The sequence below is a fragment of the Canis lupus genome, chromosome 15 (genome assembly GCF_011100685.1).
Source record: "Canis lupus familiaris isolate Mischka breed German Shepherd chromosome 15, alternate assembly UU_Cfam_GSD_1.0, whole genome shotgun sequence".
Lineage (NCBI taxonomy): Eukaryota > Metazoa > Chordata > Mammalia > Carnivora > Canidae > Canis > Canis lupus.
In genome coordinates this window covers 10940276-10957114 of record NC_049236.1, presented here as the reverse complement: position 1 = coordinate 10957114, position 16839 = coordinate 10940276, and the positions used below count along the sequence as shown (strand labels likewise).

The 16839-nt window shown below is 46.7% G+C and overlaps 1 protein-coding gene across 8 annotated transcripts in view; it reads left to right on the top strand.

Annotated features, from left to right (window-relative positions):
- The window catches only part of ELAVL4 (ELAV like RNA binding protein 4), a 90229-nt gene that overhangs the window by 60300 nt on the left and 13090 nt on the right, over positions 1-16839 (top strand). For 7 of the 8 annotated variants that reach the window (XM_038558078.1, XM_038558081.1, XM_038558082.1 and 4 more), the window contains one exon: positions 4345-4448. In XM_038558078.1, coding sequence (XP_038414006.1) covers positions 4345-4448 — 104 coding nt within the window. Of the gene's footprint in view, positions 1-4344; positions 4449-6734; positions 7158-16839 lie in introns of those variants that run through there. The other variant, XM_038558085.1, reaches the window with a different exon arrangement.

Here is a 16839-nt window from a genome sequence, read left to right as displayed (position 1 = left end):
AACAGAATGGGCGGCCAGGCACTTTGGAAACTCCGAGGGTGGGCAGCACCTGATCTGTGCTGGAGGAGAGCCCACCCAGACATTCTTAGTGTTTTCTTTTCCAGTCCTTGGTGCCAGCTTGTCATGCTCTCCCTTTCTCACAAAAGCAAAAAGAATTCCCCAGGTCCCCCTCCTTCCACCCAAACAAAGTGTTCTTCCAGAAAAGGAGGATTGGTGCGGACGTGCATATCCGCTCGTTCATCTACCTGTTGAGCACCTGCGTTGGAGGAAGCACGCTGTATAAGCCAGTCCTTGCGAGAAGAGGTGTTTGGTTTCCGGGGGGAAGTTTGTATACAAATCATCCTAGCAGAACGGAGAGGTTGCCATGTCAGAGGAGGACACATCGTGTGTGTGTGTGTGTGTGTGTGTGTGCGCGCGCGCATTTGTGCAATTTATAAAAACAGAAATATTCAGGTTCAGAGTTTAGAAAAGCTGGTTAAAAACATGAACCTCTTTTTCCAAACTACCCTGAAATGCCTTGCAATGTCGCCACTACAGATAACGTTTCCCCCTTGAGAACTCCGTTCTAATTTTAAGTTTCCACCCCAAACTGCCAAGAATGCATTTCCTGCCCCTGCCTGGCTACCAGAGATCTGTCATCCATGCCTTCTGGACAGGACCATGAGGGGTGGTCGCATGTAAGTGATGTGGATCACCTGAGCTTCAAGGAGCCAGGTACTCACAATAGTTTATGAATTTGGGAGACACTCTTCATTTCATAATATCCTCTTTTCTTTATTGATTTTATTTTTTATTGATGATCAATAAACATAACCTCAGTGGTTTTTTTTAATCAACTTGCTATCAAACGCATACATTGAGAAGAAAAATAAAGTTTAAAAAAATGTTCTGTTCTGAAAATACTGTCGCTATACCTCTATGGTCAAATCTTGCTTCCACTGATGGAAGAAGCTATTGTTATTTGGGGGAAAAGGAATAATAAGAGGACCTTATCTATTTCTGGGATGCGGATACACACACACTTCGCTCTAGGCTCCAGACTGGGTCCCCTGGGGTCTTCCCAGCATGGTGGCTCTGTTGGTCCCCATGGATCTAGTGTTGGTATTTTTTGTGAATGTGTTTCATCTGTATTTTTCTATGTGCGTTTAAATATAGAACTGCAAACCCAAAACTCATCACCAATGTATGCCCACCGTACATACAAGTTAAAACATAAAACTCTTCCTCATTTTACTCTCCCTGGCTACTAATACTTTTTGAAAGAAATGAGGCTTAGGTTTTTATATTTTCTACCTCGGGATTTAATCCTCTCTAGAGTGTTTTAAAAGAGATTGCTTAGCTCCATTGAGTATTTTTTATTTGACTTAGCTGGACTCCTGTGTTGGCAAGAAGCACGTGCAGAAGCTGTTCTTGAACTAGGCTAACCACCGGCCATTTCCTCGGGCAGCAGTTTATCTCCTGTCTTTCAGTTCACAGGCAGCGCTTTCCACCTCTGTCCCCCTCTTGTTCAATGAGGTGCTCTGTTTTGGAGTTTGCACCTCGTTATTTCACATCAAGGAGGACCTCCAGTCTTTCCACCCCACCTTCCTTTCTGAAACAATGTTCATCTGGTTTTTAGTTTTTCTCAAAAGCACCCTCATTCCTGATGTTAAGTGCAATCTGTCTCTAAACCTTGAGCAGATGATGATGGCACAGTTGTGCTAATTGCTGCCAACCTGAGGTGATGGTGGGTGTGGGACTCATACAGGCAGGTGAGTGGATCTGACACAGCTTGCTGGGCTGGAGTCCTTTCTTTCTGGGCACCTGGGTGGCTCAGTTGGTCGAGCGTCCGGCTCTTGATTTCAGCTCAGGCCATGATCTCACCGGTCCTGGGTTCGAGGCCCTGCATCAGGTTCCATACTCAGCAGGGAGGCTTCTTGAAGATTCTGTCCCTCTGCCCCTCCCCCTGCTCTCTCTCTCTCTCTCTAAAATAAATAAATAAATCTTAAAGAAAAAAAGGAGTCCTTTCTTTGACTTGACCTTCAGAACCTTCCTAGGATCTGAAGCAAGGGTCTAAAACAAAGATAAAATATAGACTGTAGAAATCATAGCCACTATATTTGTTGCACATTTCCATAAATAGATGAATAATTAGAAAGAAATACCAGGGAACGTGCACCCCAGGTAGGCATGATAAATTCTTCCATATACATTCCATCAGTAGGATGAATCATGAACTATTTGGGTTTAGGTTCAATGTTTGCAGTTAAGTGGTGAGTGTTTTGTCTATATTTTTTCATATTTCAATTTTAATTTTATACAAATTCAATTTAGCTGGATAGATTGTCTGACTTGTTTCCTAGAACTCATAACTAAGGTTTATCATTGAGATTATTGCTTTTAAAAATGCCCTTTAAGCATCTCAACTTGGTGCATGACTGTTTAAAATGAATAATTGTAAGAATATTTTGGTACTGCAATTTTTAAGCCTTCTCTTATTTACAAGGAAAATGGAACTGATAAATTTGAATGATGAAAATGGATTTAATTAGGTGAATTTAGTGAGGCTTGATGAGGTGGAGCCAAATTTAGGATAAATGATATTTTTAAACTAATGTCTCTTATATTTTTGGATTTGCAAAAGTTCCTCAGAACGTGTAGAAGGGTCATGTAATTCACACACACCTCTCTCACACACACACATTTACTCTCTTGCACGCACGCACGTGCACACACACACGCAGAAGGGGCCCTGCAGCTGGAGTATGTTCAACATTCTCCCCTCCTGCTTCAGTTACTAATTCTGCCTATAAAGGGTGTATCTGGCAAAGTTTGCTTCTGTCTTTCCTGTTCTAACCCTGTAATTCCCAAACACAAAGGAATATTCTAATGGAAAGTATTGTCATTTCGGGTTTTCCATTTTGGGGACAAAAATGGGCACTTAGCCATTCCTCGTGATTCTCTTTGCTTGCGTCCTATGAAGGATAACAAAGTCACCCATTTTCTGATCCAGAACCCAACTTGTTTTCCCAGGTTCCCTCCTACAACCAACACAAACACAGACATTTACCAGCAAAACAGAAGCTGTTGGAAAGATTTTTTTGGCTGCCGAAATGGGCTCCTGTCACCAGGACATGGCAGGCTTTTTGCTGTATTGTCTCCCAGCCCTGGCCCGGGTACTCCAGAAAGAGCTTTATGTAATCAGTCTTCCCTGACATGTGACGTCCTGTCATTTCCCTCCCCTTGGGCTCTGCTGCCGCCCACAAATCAATAACATTGCCGGGGAAGTTCAAGCTGGTTTTGCAGCCACCCTAAGCTCTGTGTTTCTTAAAGGCTATGTCAGAAAATGTAAAGTTCCCTAATGATATTTCTGGCTGATGACACATGGCAGAGCTGATGGACTATTTATAATCAGTGGCACGATCGCAAGCACATTATTTTTATTTCACTTAGGGGGGAGCCCTGTCACTTGCTACCTCTCTTTGCAGACAAGTCGATGCCATCTCCACCTAAAGGAGCTAAGCCCTCTTTGCAGAATGCGTTTGCACTCTCCCCTTTGTGTTAGGAGCTCCCCGGTTCTTTCCAGTAGAACCCTCCCCCCCCCTTTTTTAATTGTTCTTGGGCTGGGGGGGATGATAAGGGCAACCAGTGATTTGTAGCAACTGCTTTAAATTCTGGTCATGCCTTCACTATAAATGTCTCAGTCTTTGCTGCTCAGATCCTGCTACATTCCTCGGAGTGTGGGTGTGGCTGGCATGTGACCGAGGCAGCAGGCGCAGCTACTGCATTCAGGCGCTCGCCCCACTTTCACAGGACTGGGCATAGCACAGCGGTCTTTCGTTGAGCAGCTACTATATCCTAGGCAATGTACTTGGTAGGCATTTTATGCACAGTGTCTCATTAACACTTTCAAACCTGTCGGTGCCAAGTGCTGTTATCTCCAAAGAAGACGTGTGGGGGAAAAAACGGGACCTTGAATGACTTCTCTCCATCGCCACACAGCTAACAGGAAAAGCCCCATGACTCCAGTTCAAATCTAACAACCCACACCTGCTCTCTTTCCACTACCTTCTCACTTTTTTCAATTAAGTGGACCCTTGTGTATATATGTCGATGTGCAGGGGCACTTACACATTCCCAACTTGGGCAGCTCCTGTGAGTTCACAGACTGACCAAAGTGAGAGATGGAAAAGCTGGAAACTTTTCCACCTGGGGTAAACCCTGATGTAAAAGGAACCATGTATTAGAGGAGGGTTTTGACTCATTGCAATGGGAAGTGTTACTGCTATAAAGATACTGAGCTCTCTCTCTCTCTTTTTCTCTCTCTCTCTTTCTCTCTCTTTTTTTTAAAAAATGTTTCCACAGGACAGAGTTTAGGGTATGGATTCGTTAACTATATTGATCCAAAGGATGCAGAGAAAGCCATCAACACTTTAAATGGACTCAGACTCCAGACCAAAACCATAAAGGTAAGAAGAGATATGCTGGTTCCTGATTGGGAAGCACTGGTTACATTTCATCCCTTTGCTCTAATAAATCCAGACTATGAGGGAGCTGGAAGTGGTGTCCTTGATTTATGCAAAGGACATTTATCATCCCCTGCACTAAGTGGGGGACACAGATCATTACAAGGAATGAAATGCAGGCTGAGTAGAGGGAAGGGACCAGAGGGCAGATGGGGTGTCAGGGTCCACGAAGAAGACCTGTGAGCCCAAGTCTGCAAAGATGGCCAGAACTGAGCCATGGGAAGAAGCTGGGGCAGGGAAGCTGTTCTAGACAGGGGGAACCACACATGGGAAGCTGTGGAAATGAACGTAAACATTATGAGTGGGGAACAGCATACAGAATAGCATGGCCTAAGTTTGGATGGGAGGTGGGCAGGGGCCTCGTGTGCCGGGCTGAACAGTTTGGCTTTACCTAAAGGTGGACAGTTAGTCTCCTGAGACTGGAAAAGAAAAAAATCAGTTATAAATAAACCCTGGTGTAATAGGGATGGCTACATAGGAACATAGTAGAGGAATGACAGAAAAACTGGCATTGGAGCAATTGGAAAATAATCAGGGCTGTAGATCATATCTCAGATGGGATTGTTTTAATTCGAAAAAGAGAAACAGTCACCCAGAGCCTGCTCCTCCAGACAGGTTTCTGTGCCTGGGTTGTCACTCTCCCCATTCAGACTTCACCTTGTAGGGATCCTTGAGGAAGCATGCTGTTTGCTTTGAGGGCCCCCTCCGACAGCCAGTGGTGGTCTCCTGGATGGAGCTTTCTCCTCCTCAGCCTCTCTTCCCCCGCTTCCCCCGCCCCCTCCAGGCAGTGTCCGCTTGGGGACAGCTGCCAGCCCATTAATGAGTCCCATCCTTCATAGCCTATTAAACCACAGGGAGGTGTCTCCTGGGCGCTCTTATCCTCACGACAGCAGGTCTGACGCAAAGTAGGACAAAAGAGAAACCTCTCCCAGAATGGAAATCTATAGATGGCACCAGCTCTCAGCGTATGAAAACACAAAAGCAGAACTTTTGGGTTCAACAGAGCTACTTTTCCAACATCCAGACTGACAGAGGAGACTATTGGTATAAGATAACCTTAGCTCTAGGAGGTAATCAAAACAAAACCAAAACCAAAACCTTCTCTTTTTGTAATATATTATATGATTGTCTTCCTTCCTTCCTTTATTTTAAGCAGCTTTACTTTTGTAATTGAGTTTAGTTTTATTTCTAAAAATGATTGCTTTCCTGACCTCATACGGGCTATGGTGCACACAGACCCCAAAATGGGCCTGACTCAGGCTGCCTCCATCTCATCTTACAATCAATCCCTATGAGTTATCTACTGGAGAAATAATTAAGAGTTGTTTAATTATGGGGTAGTCCTCTGAGAGGCAGGAGGATTAATTTCTTTCAAAGGAAAAACATACCTATTTTTATGCTTTAGGTGAAGATGGGAGGCTCACGTCCCTGGCTGTTTGTTGAGGCCACACCAGGTGGAGAGCTGTATTTGTGGGTTTGATTGATTTTTCTGTGCTATCTAGTTCAGCATTAGAATGTCAGACATTTACTCTTCCCTTGATGGACACCCTGACCTTGAACTGAGAAAGTACTTTTCTTTCCTCTACAGTTTTCTTGAAACCCAAACCTTCCCAAGAGTTTAGGATCAAATCATCAGCCATCCATTCTGCCTTTTTTTTTTTTTTTTTAAATATTCCATGAAGCTGTTGGGCTTCCTGTAAGACTGATTGGACCCGGCTTTTCTGATCTCAGAATGCACCCCCTGATCCATCATGCCGTTGGAAGCAGTGCTTTGTCTAGGTGAACCATACAGACAAGGAACATTGATTATTTTCATTCTGTGAGGAGACAGTCTGTGCCACCCCCTCACCCACCCTGGGCTCACCCCGCATCAAAAGGCTGCCAACACATTTGCACCCAGCAGTAACGTGGGCTTCCGAGGTACCGTAGGATTCAGAATGCATGATGCCACGACTGAATCAATAATTTCCATTCTCTACTACGGATGAAAATTTAATGTGCAAACCTAGGGATTTCAGCCCTTTCATTAAAGCAGTTTATTTGCCATACTAAAAATTAAGTTTGAGTGATAGGTTCCTTTATTAACTTTTCTTCCCTTTCCTAAAGGGACACAATGTTTAAGGTAAAAATCATATTAAAGGGGAGGGGGGAAAAAAGCAAACCCTTTTCATGTGCTGTTAATAGTCTCATCATTTATTAATTTTTTAAAATTGCTTTTCTGCCTTTCAGGCCACTGTTTACTTCTGCTTCAGTTTGCTTTGATAAGTGACACGAGATTTATCTCTTTGCTCTGACTCCCATGAAGGAATAGATAACTTGCCTATCTGGAAAACACAAGTATCCCGGAAGCATGCTTTACAGAGATCTCCCCAGAATCATCTAGCACATGTTTGCAAGATGTGGTCAAGTTTATCCCTCCTTCTCACCTTTCTGGACTGCTTCGTGTAAAAACACCCCACTTTAAATGTAATGCACAGTGTGGTTACAGGCAAAACAAGAGTTAATTCCTAAATTTTGATGATTAATGATTAGCAGCTCAATTCAGGGATAGTTCTAGAAAGCCCTGAGGGAGTGGTGAGACTTTGGTGAGCAATAAAAACAGCAGCCCGTCTTCAGCTATTGCTGATTGTTTAAGCCCTGATTATTGCCAGATCTTCCAATTATTCAATAAAATAATTGAAAAAAAAATTTTTTTAATCTCTCAATTTTTAAAGGTTGGAAACCAACTTGAAAATTTTAAAGCATAGGTGGTCAGGCCAAACAAAACTTAATAGTTGGCCTGTGGACAAGCAGGTGGCAGCTTCTGGAGTCAAATTTGGATACACAAACACTGTTTTGCCTATTGGAAGTAAATGGTTCGTTACTGGGCTGCTAGGGGAAGGTGCCCACAAATGATGGTTCCCAGTTAACAGATTTTCATCACCCCTTTAGTAAGGGGGATGTAATATGACTATGTGCCAATACCGAGGGCATTGGAGGGCAAGGCCAGGCCTTTGTCCTCAAAGAGAATACAATCTTAGCCTAGACACAACATCAAAGCAGAGAGAGAGAGCATGACTCGTTAATTAAGCCCCTACAAGTAGCATGGATGACTGCTGATAATGTGCCTATCTGGAAAAAACAAGCATATTCTTTGGAAACGTGCATTACAGTGATCTCCTAGGAACATCTAGTACATGTTTGCAGACATGTGACTGCAGATGGATTATTCTTTGGATTATAACTCGTTTAGTGGGAGAAAGTGGCCAGGCTCAAAGATGACATGACTTGTGCAAAGGCACGCAAGTGACCAGCAGCTGAGCTGAGTTAGCATCCAAAGGTCCTGTGAAGGATCCTGCTACAAGCAGAGCTGCTTAATATGTGAGCATGAGCTTAAAAGGAAATGATAATAATGACTTATTATACTAATAATTAATAATAGTAATGCTACCTTATATTGAATATTTTACTCTGTGTCCAACAGTATTCCAGCCCCTTCACATGCTTGATAGGATTGAATCCTTGAAGGAGCTCTAGGGCTGGGGGCTTTACATACATTAATTCTACTTAAGAAGCCCGGTAAGAAGTACTCCTCACTCCTTCGTACAGTTGAGGAAACTACAGCCCACAGAGGTTAGGAGACTTGCCCAGGATCACACAGTTGGTAAGTGAGATTTGGAGACAGGAAGTGTGTTTCAAAAATAACTCTGGCAATGGGTCATAAGTGTTGGAAGGTCATGCATTCTGTAAGATTGTGTGGGTGTGTGTTGGCTCTGCACACACACACACAGGTTATACTCTCCGGCATTTTTAGGAGCTAAAAAAAGGAAACAAACTGTGTGGTCCCTCCGGGTCCCTCAGTAAACAGACCCATGGTTTGAGGCTTTTGCCATCAATCTGTGGATAGACCTGACTTGAGGCTGTTTCTTCTTGAATCCCTGCTTTCCAGGCTCTGTGCTAGGTCCTGGGATTTAGGAGACCCCGAGAGGGCAGTGCCCTGGGCATTCTCTCATCCACGTGTGTCAGCGAGCATGGCATGGACCATGGGCTTCCACATCTAGCTTGCCAGACCAGCCTGGTGCTCCACTTGGGAAACTGAGTCTTTTCTGAGGATTTCAACTCTGAACCCAGTGGAGATGATTTGCCCCGTTTAGGGCTTTGGAATGCATTTTTGATTAGCTTTTTTCCTCACTTGTCTCCAATGGAGATCCCTTCAGACTCTGGGAAGCAGTGGGTGAAATGGCTGTGGATTCTGGATGCCCGTCCCTGTCCTGGGCTCTTGCCTGTCTCCACGTGCTCTAAAACAGTAGCTTCGGAGTCCACACTGTAATTTCAGCCTCTTACTAGGAAGCCCTGCATCGAATCCAGCTGTAGCATTCCAACTCTTTGTTGCATTAATTAGTAACAAAATGAGATGGTCTATAGTACCTTCAAAAGGGATATCTTTACAGAAAGTGTGTGTTGATATTCAAGTTACACTGAAAAGCTTCAGTAAAAAGTGACCCAAAGTGGAATATGAGGATTTGGAATCACTCCCACTAAGCCTTTCAGGGTAGTGGGACACCAGTTTGGATTTTAACTTGAGTTCAAGGAGCATGAGTAAAGCAGTGGTCATTGCTCTGCCTCCATGGGGAGCTCCTGTCTCACTTGGGACACAGACACACAAAGGGCCAACTCTACTGCCATGAGATGGGGCTGTCGGGCTGCGGGGGTTTCCATCGGTTTGGGGGCAGAGAAGCTGGGAGTAGGAAGCTGTGCGAGGTTTGAGCAGGAGAGGGACCTGGTCAAAGGGAAGTTCCAAGAAGGCTCATCTGGCAATGGTGTGTCACTTGGGGTGTTTGACGAATGAAACCAGCAGCTTGCAGGCTACGGGGCTAGGTTTTGTCAGCCTTAGACATTGGTTTTCATCAGCTCTTTAGGAGCTTTGTTACTCATTTTAAAAGCAAGGCATACATATTTATAAATAATTTGGAAAATAGGTTACCATATAATGAAGGCAGTATCAGCCATTCCCAACTCAATACTGTAAACACCATTTTATATATTTCCTTCCTTTTCTCATTGCATTACAGGCTTACAAATGATGTTGTGTCTTGCCTTTTTCTAATAATTGCATTAAGCTATTACTCAAATTATAAAAATATGGTTTTTTAAGAAAACGTTCCCAGAGTACAGCTTTGTGCAAACCGGAGGTGTGAGTGATTTCAGGACTGGAGCAGGAATGAGGGGACAAAGGCTGCTTCAGCCACTCAGAGCGAACCCAAGGAGGTTGGCACTCAGTCAGGAGAGGGGCCGTGAGAGTAGGAAGGAGGCTTTATCACAAGGCAGCAGCCCAGCTCCGGAGGGAGAAGGACTGGAGAAGTGGAAGGTGTGAGTGAAGGCTTTTCAGAAGGAGAAAACCTCCCTTCTCTGGGAAGGACAACAGACTGAGCCCCTGTATCCGGGCATCTCGGTGCTGGGAGGCTGCTTAGCCATTTCTCCACACTCGCCTTGTTCTAATAGCCTAACGGGGCCTCCAGGGGTCTCTGGCACTGGAGTTCTGCTCAGTCCAGTTTGCCCCTCCCGCTTCTTCCACTTGCCAAGGGTCATCAGGGCGCTGCGCTCCCCTCCCTCCCTCCCCCCCTCAATCCACCTGCCTTGCTAAAGGCCTTCGTTCCGCTGAAGCATCTTTTCTTTGCACTCGGCATAAGCAATTATTTCTCCTATCACTGCTCTTAATGCTTCCCGGACAGTTAGCAGATCATTTTTTTGCTGACGGGTATCACCCCACCCAGAAATGATAGACTGCCTCCCCCAATCTTATTAATAATAAAAAGGCATTTTTCTCTCCTCCTCCATTACAGCTAGAGACAGAGCAGTGTGGGAGCTCTCCCCTGCCAAAGTCAGCAGGGGAGGCTGGATCATTGAATCCCCAAGGAGCCAAGAGAGGGAGGGCATGTAGCCACAGCAGGGGAAACTGGAGAGCTGTGTACCCCAGTTGTACCAGGCTGCTCTTTCTCTCCTGTGAGAGCTTCTGTTCGCTCGCTCTGCTCCCCGGTTCCCAGCTGACTTCCTCCAAGTGAGTAATCTCAGGGACAGGTGTCTATCCCTGCTCTCCCTGCCCAGTGAGGTTGTTGTGATTTCAGGATCTTAAAGGTCATCCCCAGTGTCCTGGGTCTGGATTACAAAAGAAAATCAGATGGATCCAGGCTGAGAGGACACGTGGTTTCAGAAGTGTGTGGAATGGGGCTTGGGGGCATTAGCTGTCTGCAAGTGGGGAAGAAGCCAGCAGTAGGATGTGAGCTGCCTTCAAGAAGCCAGCTAGCCGTGGCTGTTAGGAGAACTGTGGATTCGGGCTTCCAGGCATCCAGCCTGGGCTACCTGCCCTTGGTATCTGGGTCCCATGCTAACGGGTGTCCAGAGGCAAGTGGGGAAGACAGCAAAGATGGTGCAGGCCTCAGAGGTTCATCCACGCTGGTTGCTCTTCTGTTCTCTATGGGAAAAGAAGCCTGCAGTGCCTCTGAGGCTCCATCCTGTATTGCAGGAATCCGGGAAGAGACCCGTTGCAGCCATCAGGGCAGAACATTTGCCTTGGGTGGGAATGAGTCTCTGTTTGTCGGGGACATCCTGATAGAGTCATTGGGGTGACGTAGAAGAGATTCCTATACCACATGGGAGTCTGACCTGAAAGTCCCTTGAGCTCGGAGATTCTGTGTTTTTGTGACGTTTCTAGGCTTCACACTGTTCTCAAGTAGAGTAGCCACTAGCTACACAGGGCTTCTTAAATCTGAATTTAAATGAATTAAAAATAAGTAAAATGGAAAGTTCAGTCATGCTAGGTACATCTGAAGTGCTCGGTAGCTGCATGGAGCTAGTGGCCACCATCGAACGGCACAATCCAGAACATTTTCATGATCCCAGAAAGTTCTATTGGACAGTGCTCGCTTAGAACAACAGCAACTGTGGGGAATACTCTCTTCTCTGTGGCCATCATGAAGCCCCAAGGCAAGTCAGCTGGTCTGTCACAGGTCATAGAGCCAATCCCACTTCCCTTCCCCTTTGTTGTCCATTCAGAAGAGCCCTGAGTTAAGATGAAGAGTCAGTCAGGTCCCAGCTCTGTCAAAAACTACCAGGATGACCTTGGGCAACTTACTTTACTTCTCTGGATTCATTTCCTCATCTGCAAAATGGTGTTTTCCAGCTCTGACAATCTCACTAATAAAATATTATAGCGTGATCTTGTCAGCTTGGTAACTTTCCAGGGAAAGTAGCAGTTTGCGCCAAGCACACTGCTTTTATTTCACTGTCCAAGTTAGCCTGACATAGTGGAAAGATCCCAGAGCTTGGAGTCATATCCAGCTTTGTCTTAGCTTGGCTGTGTGACCTTGGACAAGTACTTGATCTCACCGAGCCAGAGTTTGTCACCCAGAAAACAGAACGAATAATACCTCACTTCTCGGTCATCATGGTTTATAGCAGGCTGCTCAAGTAATGCTCCCCAGAATGAAGACAAAAGTGAGTAGGGTTACCCCCTAGGCGAAAATCACATAAGCGGGAAGGTTTGTCCCCATCTACATGTTTCAGAACTGTACATTCTTCAAAGATGCATAAGAAAGTAAGGCCAGAGTCTTGAGTCTTACTGAGACTCAGGCAGCATATATAGAGGCTCTTGTGTGGTGGGAAGTAGAGTGGGGCTCCCAAGTGGCTGCAGTCACCTTATCAAACTTCCATAAGGCAAGATCAGGAGTTGCAGTTTAGTGAGAAGACTGTCTTAAGCTCTAAGTCTGAGACCAGCTCTTCCACTAACCAGCCCGTGGAACCTTTAGCACATCCCTACCTTCTGGGGACTGCTAGACACATGGCAAGATCCTTGTACTAAGGAAAGCCCCTTGGTAATTTAACGGACTCTGTTAAAGTTGTAGGCATATGACTAGATCACCCCACCATTTTTTTAAAAAGAAATACTTATCCAGTCTACTGTATGCCAGATATTCTCATGATATTCCCAGATACTCTTAAACACCATGATGGAGGTACTGTGAAAGCTGCTGCCATGGAAATGTGTGTCATCTGTAGAGTTCAAGGAGATAGCAGTCATTTGTGCCCAGGCCTTGTGGAGGAGGCAGCGTTCAGGTGGGGTCTGTGGGGATGGGTAGGGGTTCATTTTGACATGATGATGAACCAAGAGAAGTAGAAACATTAAGTGCATATTCAGAAAACTGACCTTTTTAAATCTGAACTGAGGCACAGGGCGCATGAGAGTTAGCAGGAGACGAGAGGTTGGCCCAGATCCCAGAGGGCCGTCAGCGCTCCCACATGGGATGTGAACATCCATCTCAAGGTGCTGAAGACCCACTGAACGTCTTTAAGAGGGAGAAGTGGCACCATCAGGGCTCATTAGAAACATGACCATGGGGTCTTACCCCTGATAAAAGAATATCATGTATCAGGTGCCAGGTGGGGGAAAGTATGAGGAGTGGGGCCACATAAGCAGACACCTGCTCTGCCTGTGGGCAGGGCTGCAGCCACAGGCACGGGGCGGGGGGGCGGGGGGCAAGCTTATCCTCACAATCAAAGCTGTTGTTTCTAGAAGCCAGCCGGCTTTTTTCTTCTCTTCCTGCTCCCGGAGGTGGGATCAGAGGTACCCGCAAGGGTTTGCTTCTAGAAGGCCCTGGTGGCACCAGAGTCTGTTCCCTGCTGCCATTTCTCCTGTCTCTTTGGAATGAGTATCCCGCAGGGATCTATATGCTCTGGGGAGTTTGCACTTGCTCAGAGAGTAGGGCGTTACAACAGATTGGGGAAAATCTGTGCCCTGATCTTCTGAAATGGTGGGTCTCTGTATGTGTCTCCTCTGCTAGACTAATAGTCCTGCATGTCAGGGATTGTTGTGTTCATCTCTGTTCCTGCAGGGTCTCACGTAAGGCCAGAGCAGTAATATCAAAGCTGCTATTTATTGAGCACTTCCTGTGTGCCCGGGATAGTGCCTAGAAATCTTTTTTTTAAAGATTTATTTATGTATTTATTTTAGAGAGAGAATAGGGTGAAGGGCAGAGGGAGAGGAAGAGAATCTCAAGCAGACTCCCTGCCGGGAGCACAGGGCTTAACATGGGGCTCGATCTCATGACCCTGACATCATGACCTGAGCTGAAATTAAGGGTCAGATGCAGGATGCCTGAGTGGCTCAGCAGTTGAGCGCCTTCCTTCAACTCAGGGCGTGATCCCAGGATCCAGGATCGGGGCCCACATCGGGCTCCCCGCATGCAGCCTGCTTCTCCCTTTGCCTGTGTGTGTCTCTGCCTCTCTCTGTGTCTCTCATGAATAAATAAATAAAATCATAAAAAAAGTCAGATGCTTACATGACTGAGCCACCCAGGTGCTCCAGAGTGCCTAGAAATCTTATACGCAGTAGCTTGTTTCATGCTCCAAGTGCTCTGTTAGAAAGCTTCTAATCTATGTTATTCAAGTGATACAGCTCAGAAAGGTTGTGACTTACCCAAGCTTACGTAGCTAGTAAGTAATCAGGATTTAAATCCATATCTTTCTAGCCCCAAAGCCCTTGCTCTTAACCTTTGTCTCTTTTCCATTTCAGAAATAGATGCTCAGTGGCAGTTAAAGTAACATAAGCAAGAACTTCCTTGGAATGGCCCGTCTCAAAATACAGTTGCTTACTGCCCTAACACCTCCCAACGAGAGAAACCCACGAGATAAGGGGTGATGTGGACAGGAAGGATGCTCCTGTCCTAGTGTGTGGAGCTAGAACAGAAATAGGAGGAGGATGGAAGCTATAGAAGAGACAGGTTTGAACTCAGTGGAAGGGTGAGCTTGCCAATAATCAGTGATGGCCAGTGATGGGGCGTGGTGCCTCGTGAAGTAGTGAGCTTCCTGTGTAGCGCATTATGCGGGTGGCTGGCTACCTGGGGTCTCACCCAGACCTTTGCAGGCCACTTCCAACACCAAACTTTCTGTGGAGCAGATTTGAAGGATGGTGCTTTCTACTGGGATCGCCGATGGCACCTGTCACCTTTATTTCCACTTACCCTGAGCCGCAGTTGTAGAGATTAGCAGTTTTGTGAATAGAATGCCCGGCTCATGAAACCATCCAGTCAATGACAGAGATCCTTACTCTATTTTGAGGGGGCCTAACAAGTGATGCCCTTGTTTTCCACATCCTAGCTGTAAGTCGGTTGAGAGAGAAGACGAAAAGAGAAAGGTGTATTAAATCCTAAAGTCCCCTTTATTACGGATTTCATCCTGGATGGATTTCCTGAACACAATGGGCTTCCTAACACAGAACCCCACACTTTGACAGCCCTTGTCACAGGTGCTATGGACCCCACAGGCCTCCCCCACGAAAGCAGAGCCTGCTCCCACAGTACAGAGCCTGGGCCGGAAAGTGCACTTCCAGCTGTGTCTGGCTGCTGAAGGGAGCAGGCAGCAGCTGAGGCCCCCGTGCCCATTGCCTTTCCTGAAGCCTGTCCCAGTGGTCCCAGTACGTCCCCTGGGCGGGGGAGCGGGGGCACTGAGAGGCCTGGACTGCCACCCCAGGGGCTCCCTGCACTCAGAAGCTAACACCCGGGTGGGAAATGAGGAGCCCCTTGCCCGGGACAGGCCCTGTACGGCACCCGTCATTTACTTGCTCACTTCCTCACTGGACCACGGGGTCCTTGAAGCAGAGGCACCGCCAGCACCCAGCACCCAGCACCCAGCACCCAGCACCCAGCACCCAGCACCCAGCACGGGGCCTGCCAGACAGGAAGTGCTCAGGAAGGGGAGGAATGAATGAACTCTCTCATCTTCTTCTAAGGCCAGGATTCTGCTAAAGGAGCACCTTTCCAAGGCAGAGGAAGACGTCTTTATCCTACCAGCTTCTCAGCACCCCAAAGCGAGCATTTATCAGCTTTCCCAGTCCTCTCCTTTTCCTGTACCGTGGCACATTAGACAGGAGGGGAGGGGTGGCCAGAGGATTCGGGATAGGTTTCTCCCCAGGCTGTGCTGTCCTTCCCGCCGTGCGCAGGCCAAGGCCTGGCTGTGAGCAGGGAGTGGAGCCTGCGAGTGCTGGGCAGCACGGGAGGGGCAGCCCCAGCCCTGGGCCTGCCATACCATGTTGGTGAGAATCACTGGCAGCACCTTATGAAGTCATTTTGGAAACTAGGAAGTACTTTGTGGAAACTGGGAAGTACAGCGGAATCTGTAGGAATGTGCTAGAGAAAATGCATGGCAGCCAAGTCGTAAAGGATGACTCCCCTAGGCTGATGGAGGAGGACAGCGGTGCCTCTCTAGGTGCTCACTGGTGGTATCCCAGATGTTTGTGCAGTAAAACTGAGGTGTGTCCAATGGGGCTAGAGTTCCACGCTGGCCCACAAAAGCCTGTAGTACCTACCACATAATAATATTTACTGGAGATCTACTAAGTCCTAGGAATCTGCTATACACATTAAATCTATTATCTCAGTCCTTCACCAAAGGAAAATTGTCCCCCTTTATACCAGTAGAGAAACTGAGATTTATCAAGACCAAATTGCCCCATGTCGCACAGCTAGTGAGCGCCGGGGCCAGCCCACAGTCAGGGCTTACGTCACGCTGTACTGTTGCGCTTGCAGAGCGCTGAGTTAGGTCGAGCCTGTAGAGATGGGGACTTTGGAGAGACTGTAAATCTTTTATCAAGATCATGTGTAAAGTCACCTGCCTTGGGCCACCCTTACCCAGAGAGAAAGGAGTGGCTGCCCAGCTCCCAGCTCTTTCTGAGCTCCAGAGCAAGATCATTGCGGCCTAGAAATGCCAGCCCTGTCTTCAGGGATTCTGGGGGAATGAATTGAGGAGGATCCTGAAAGTCAGAGGCACGTGATTGTCCTGGGCGCCGCCTTTAGCCCTGGAAGCCCTGGGCTCTAGGCCACTAGTTTAGTGGGGTTAACAAAACAGCAATGGCAGGCCCTCTGCCGGGGCTAGGAGTGGATAATTTTTGAGAAATGTTTTAGCACAACGAAGTGCCTGATGCCTGTAGTCACTCGGGATTTCATAAAGGTCTGAAGCACTTTAAAAGTGCAAATACCAGGACAAGCACTCAGATATTAAATGCTAATTTAAAAAGGAGGTCCTTTTTCTGTCATTTTTGCCCACACCCACTTCTACAGAGTTCCTGGACAGGGGATTGAGGGAACAAAAGCCTTAAGGCTCCAAGTAAAGGAGAACAACTAAGCAGGAGTTAGGTTTGGTGAATGATCTAAGTGCCATGTTCATCTTTGGGCCTTGTTTTGGCTCTGTGCTGTGCTGTGTGGCAGCAATTCTCCCCGGATGAGGTTTGGGGAAATGGTTTTGGTTCTGCCAATGACTTTCCAGTGGCAGCTTCTTTTCCTAGCAGGTCTGTCCCCAGCCCACC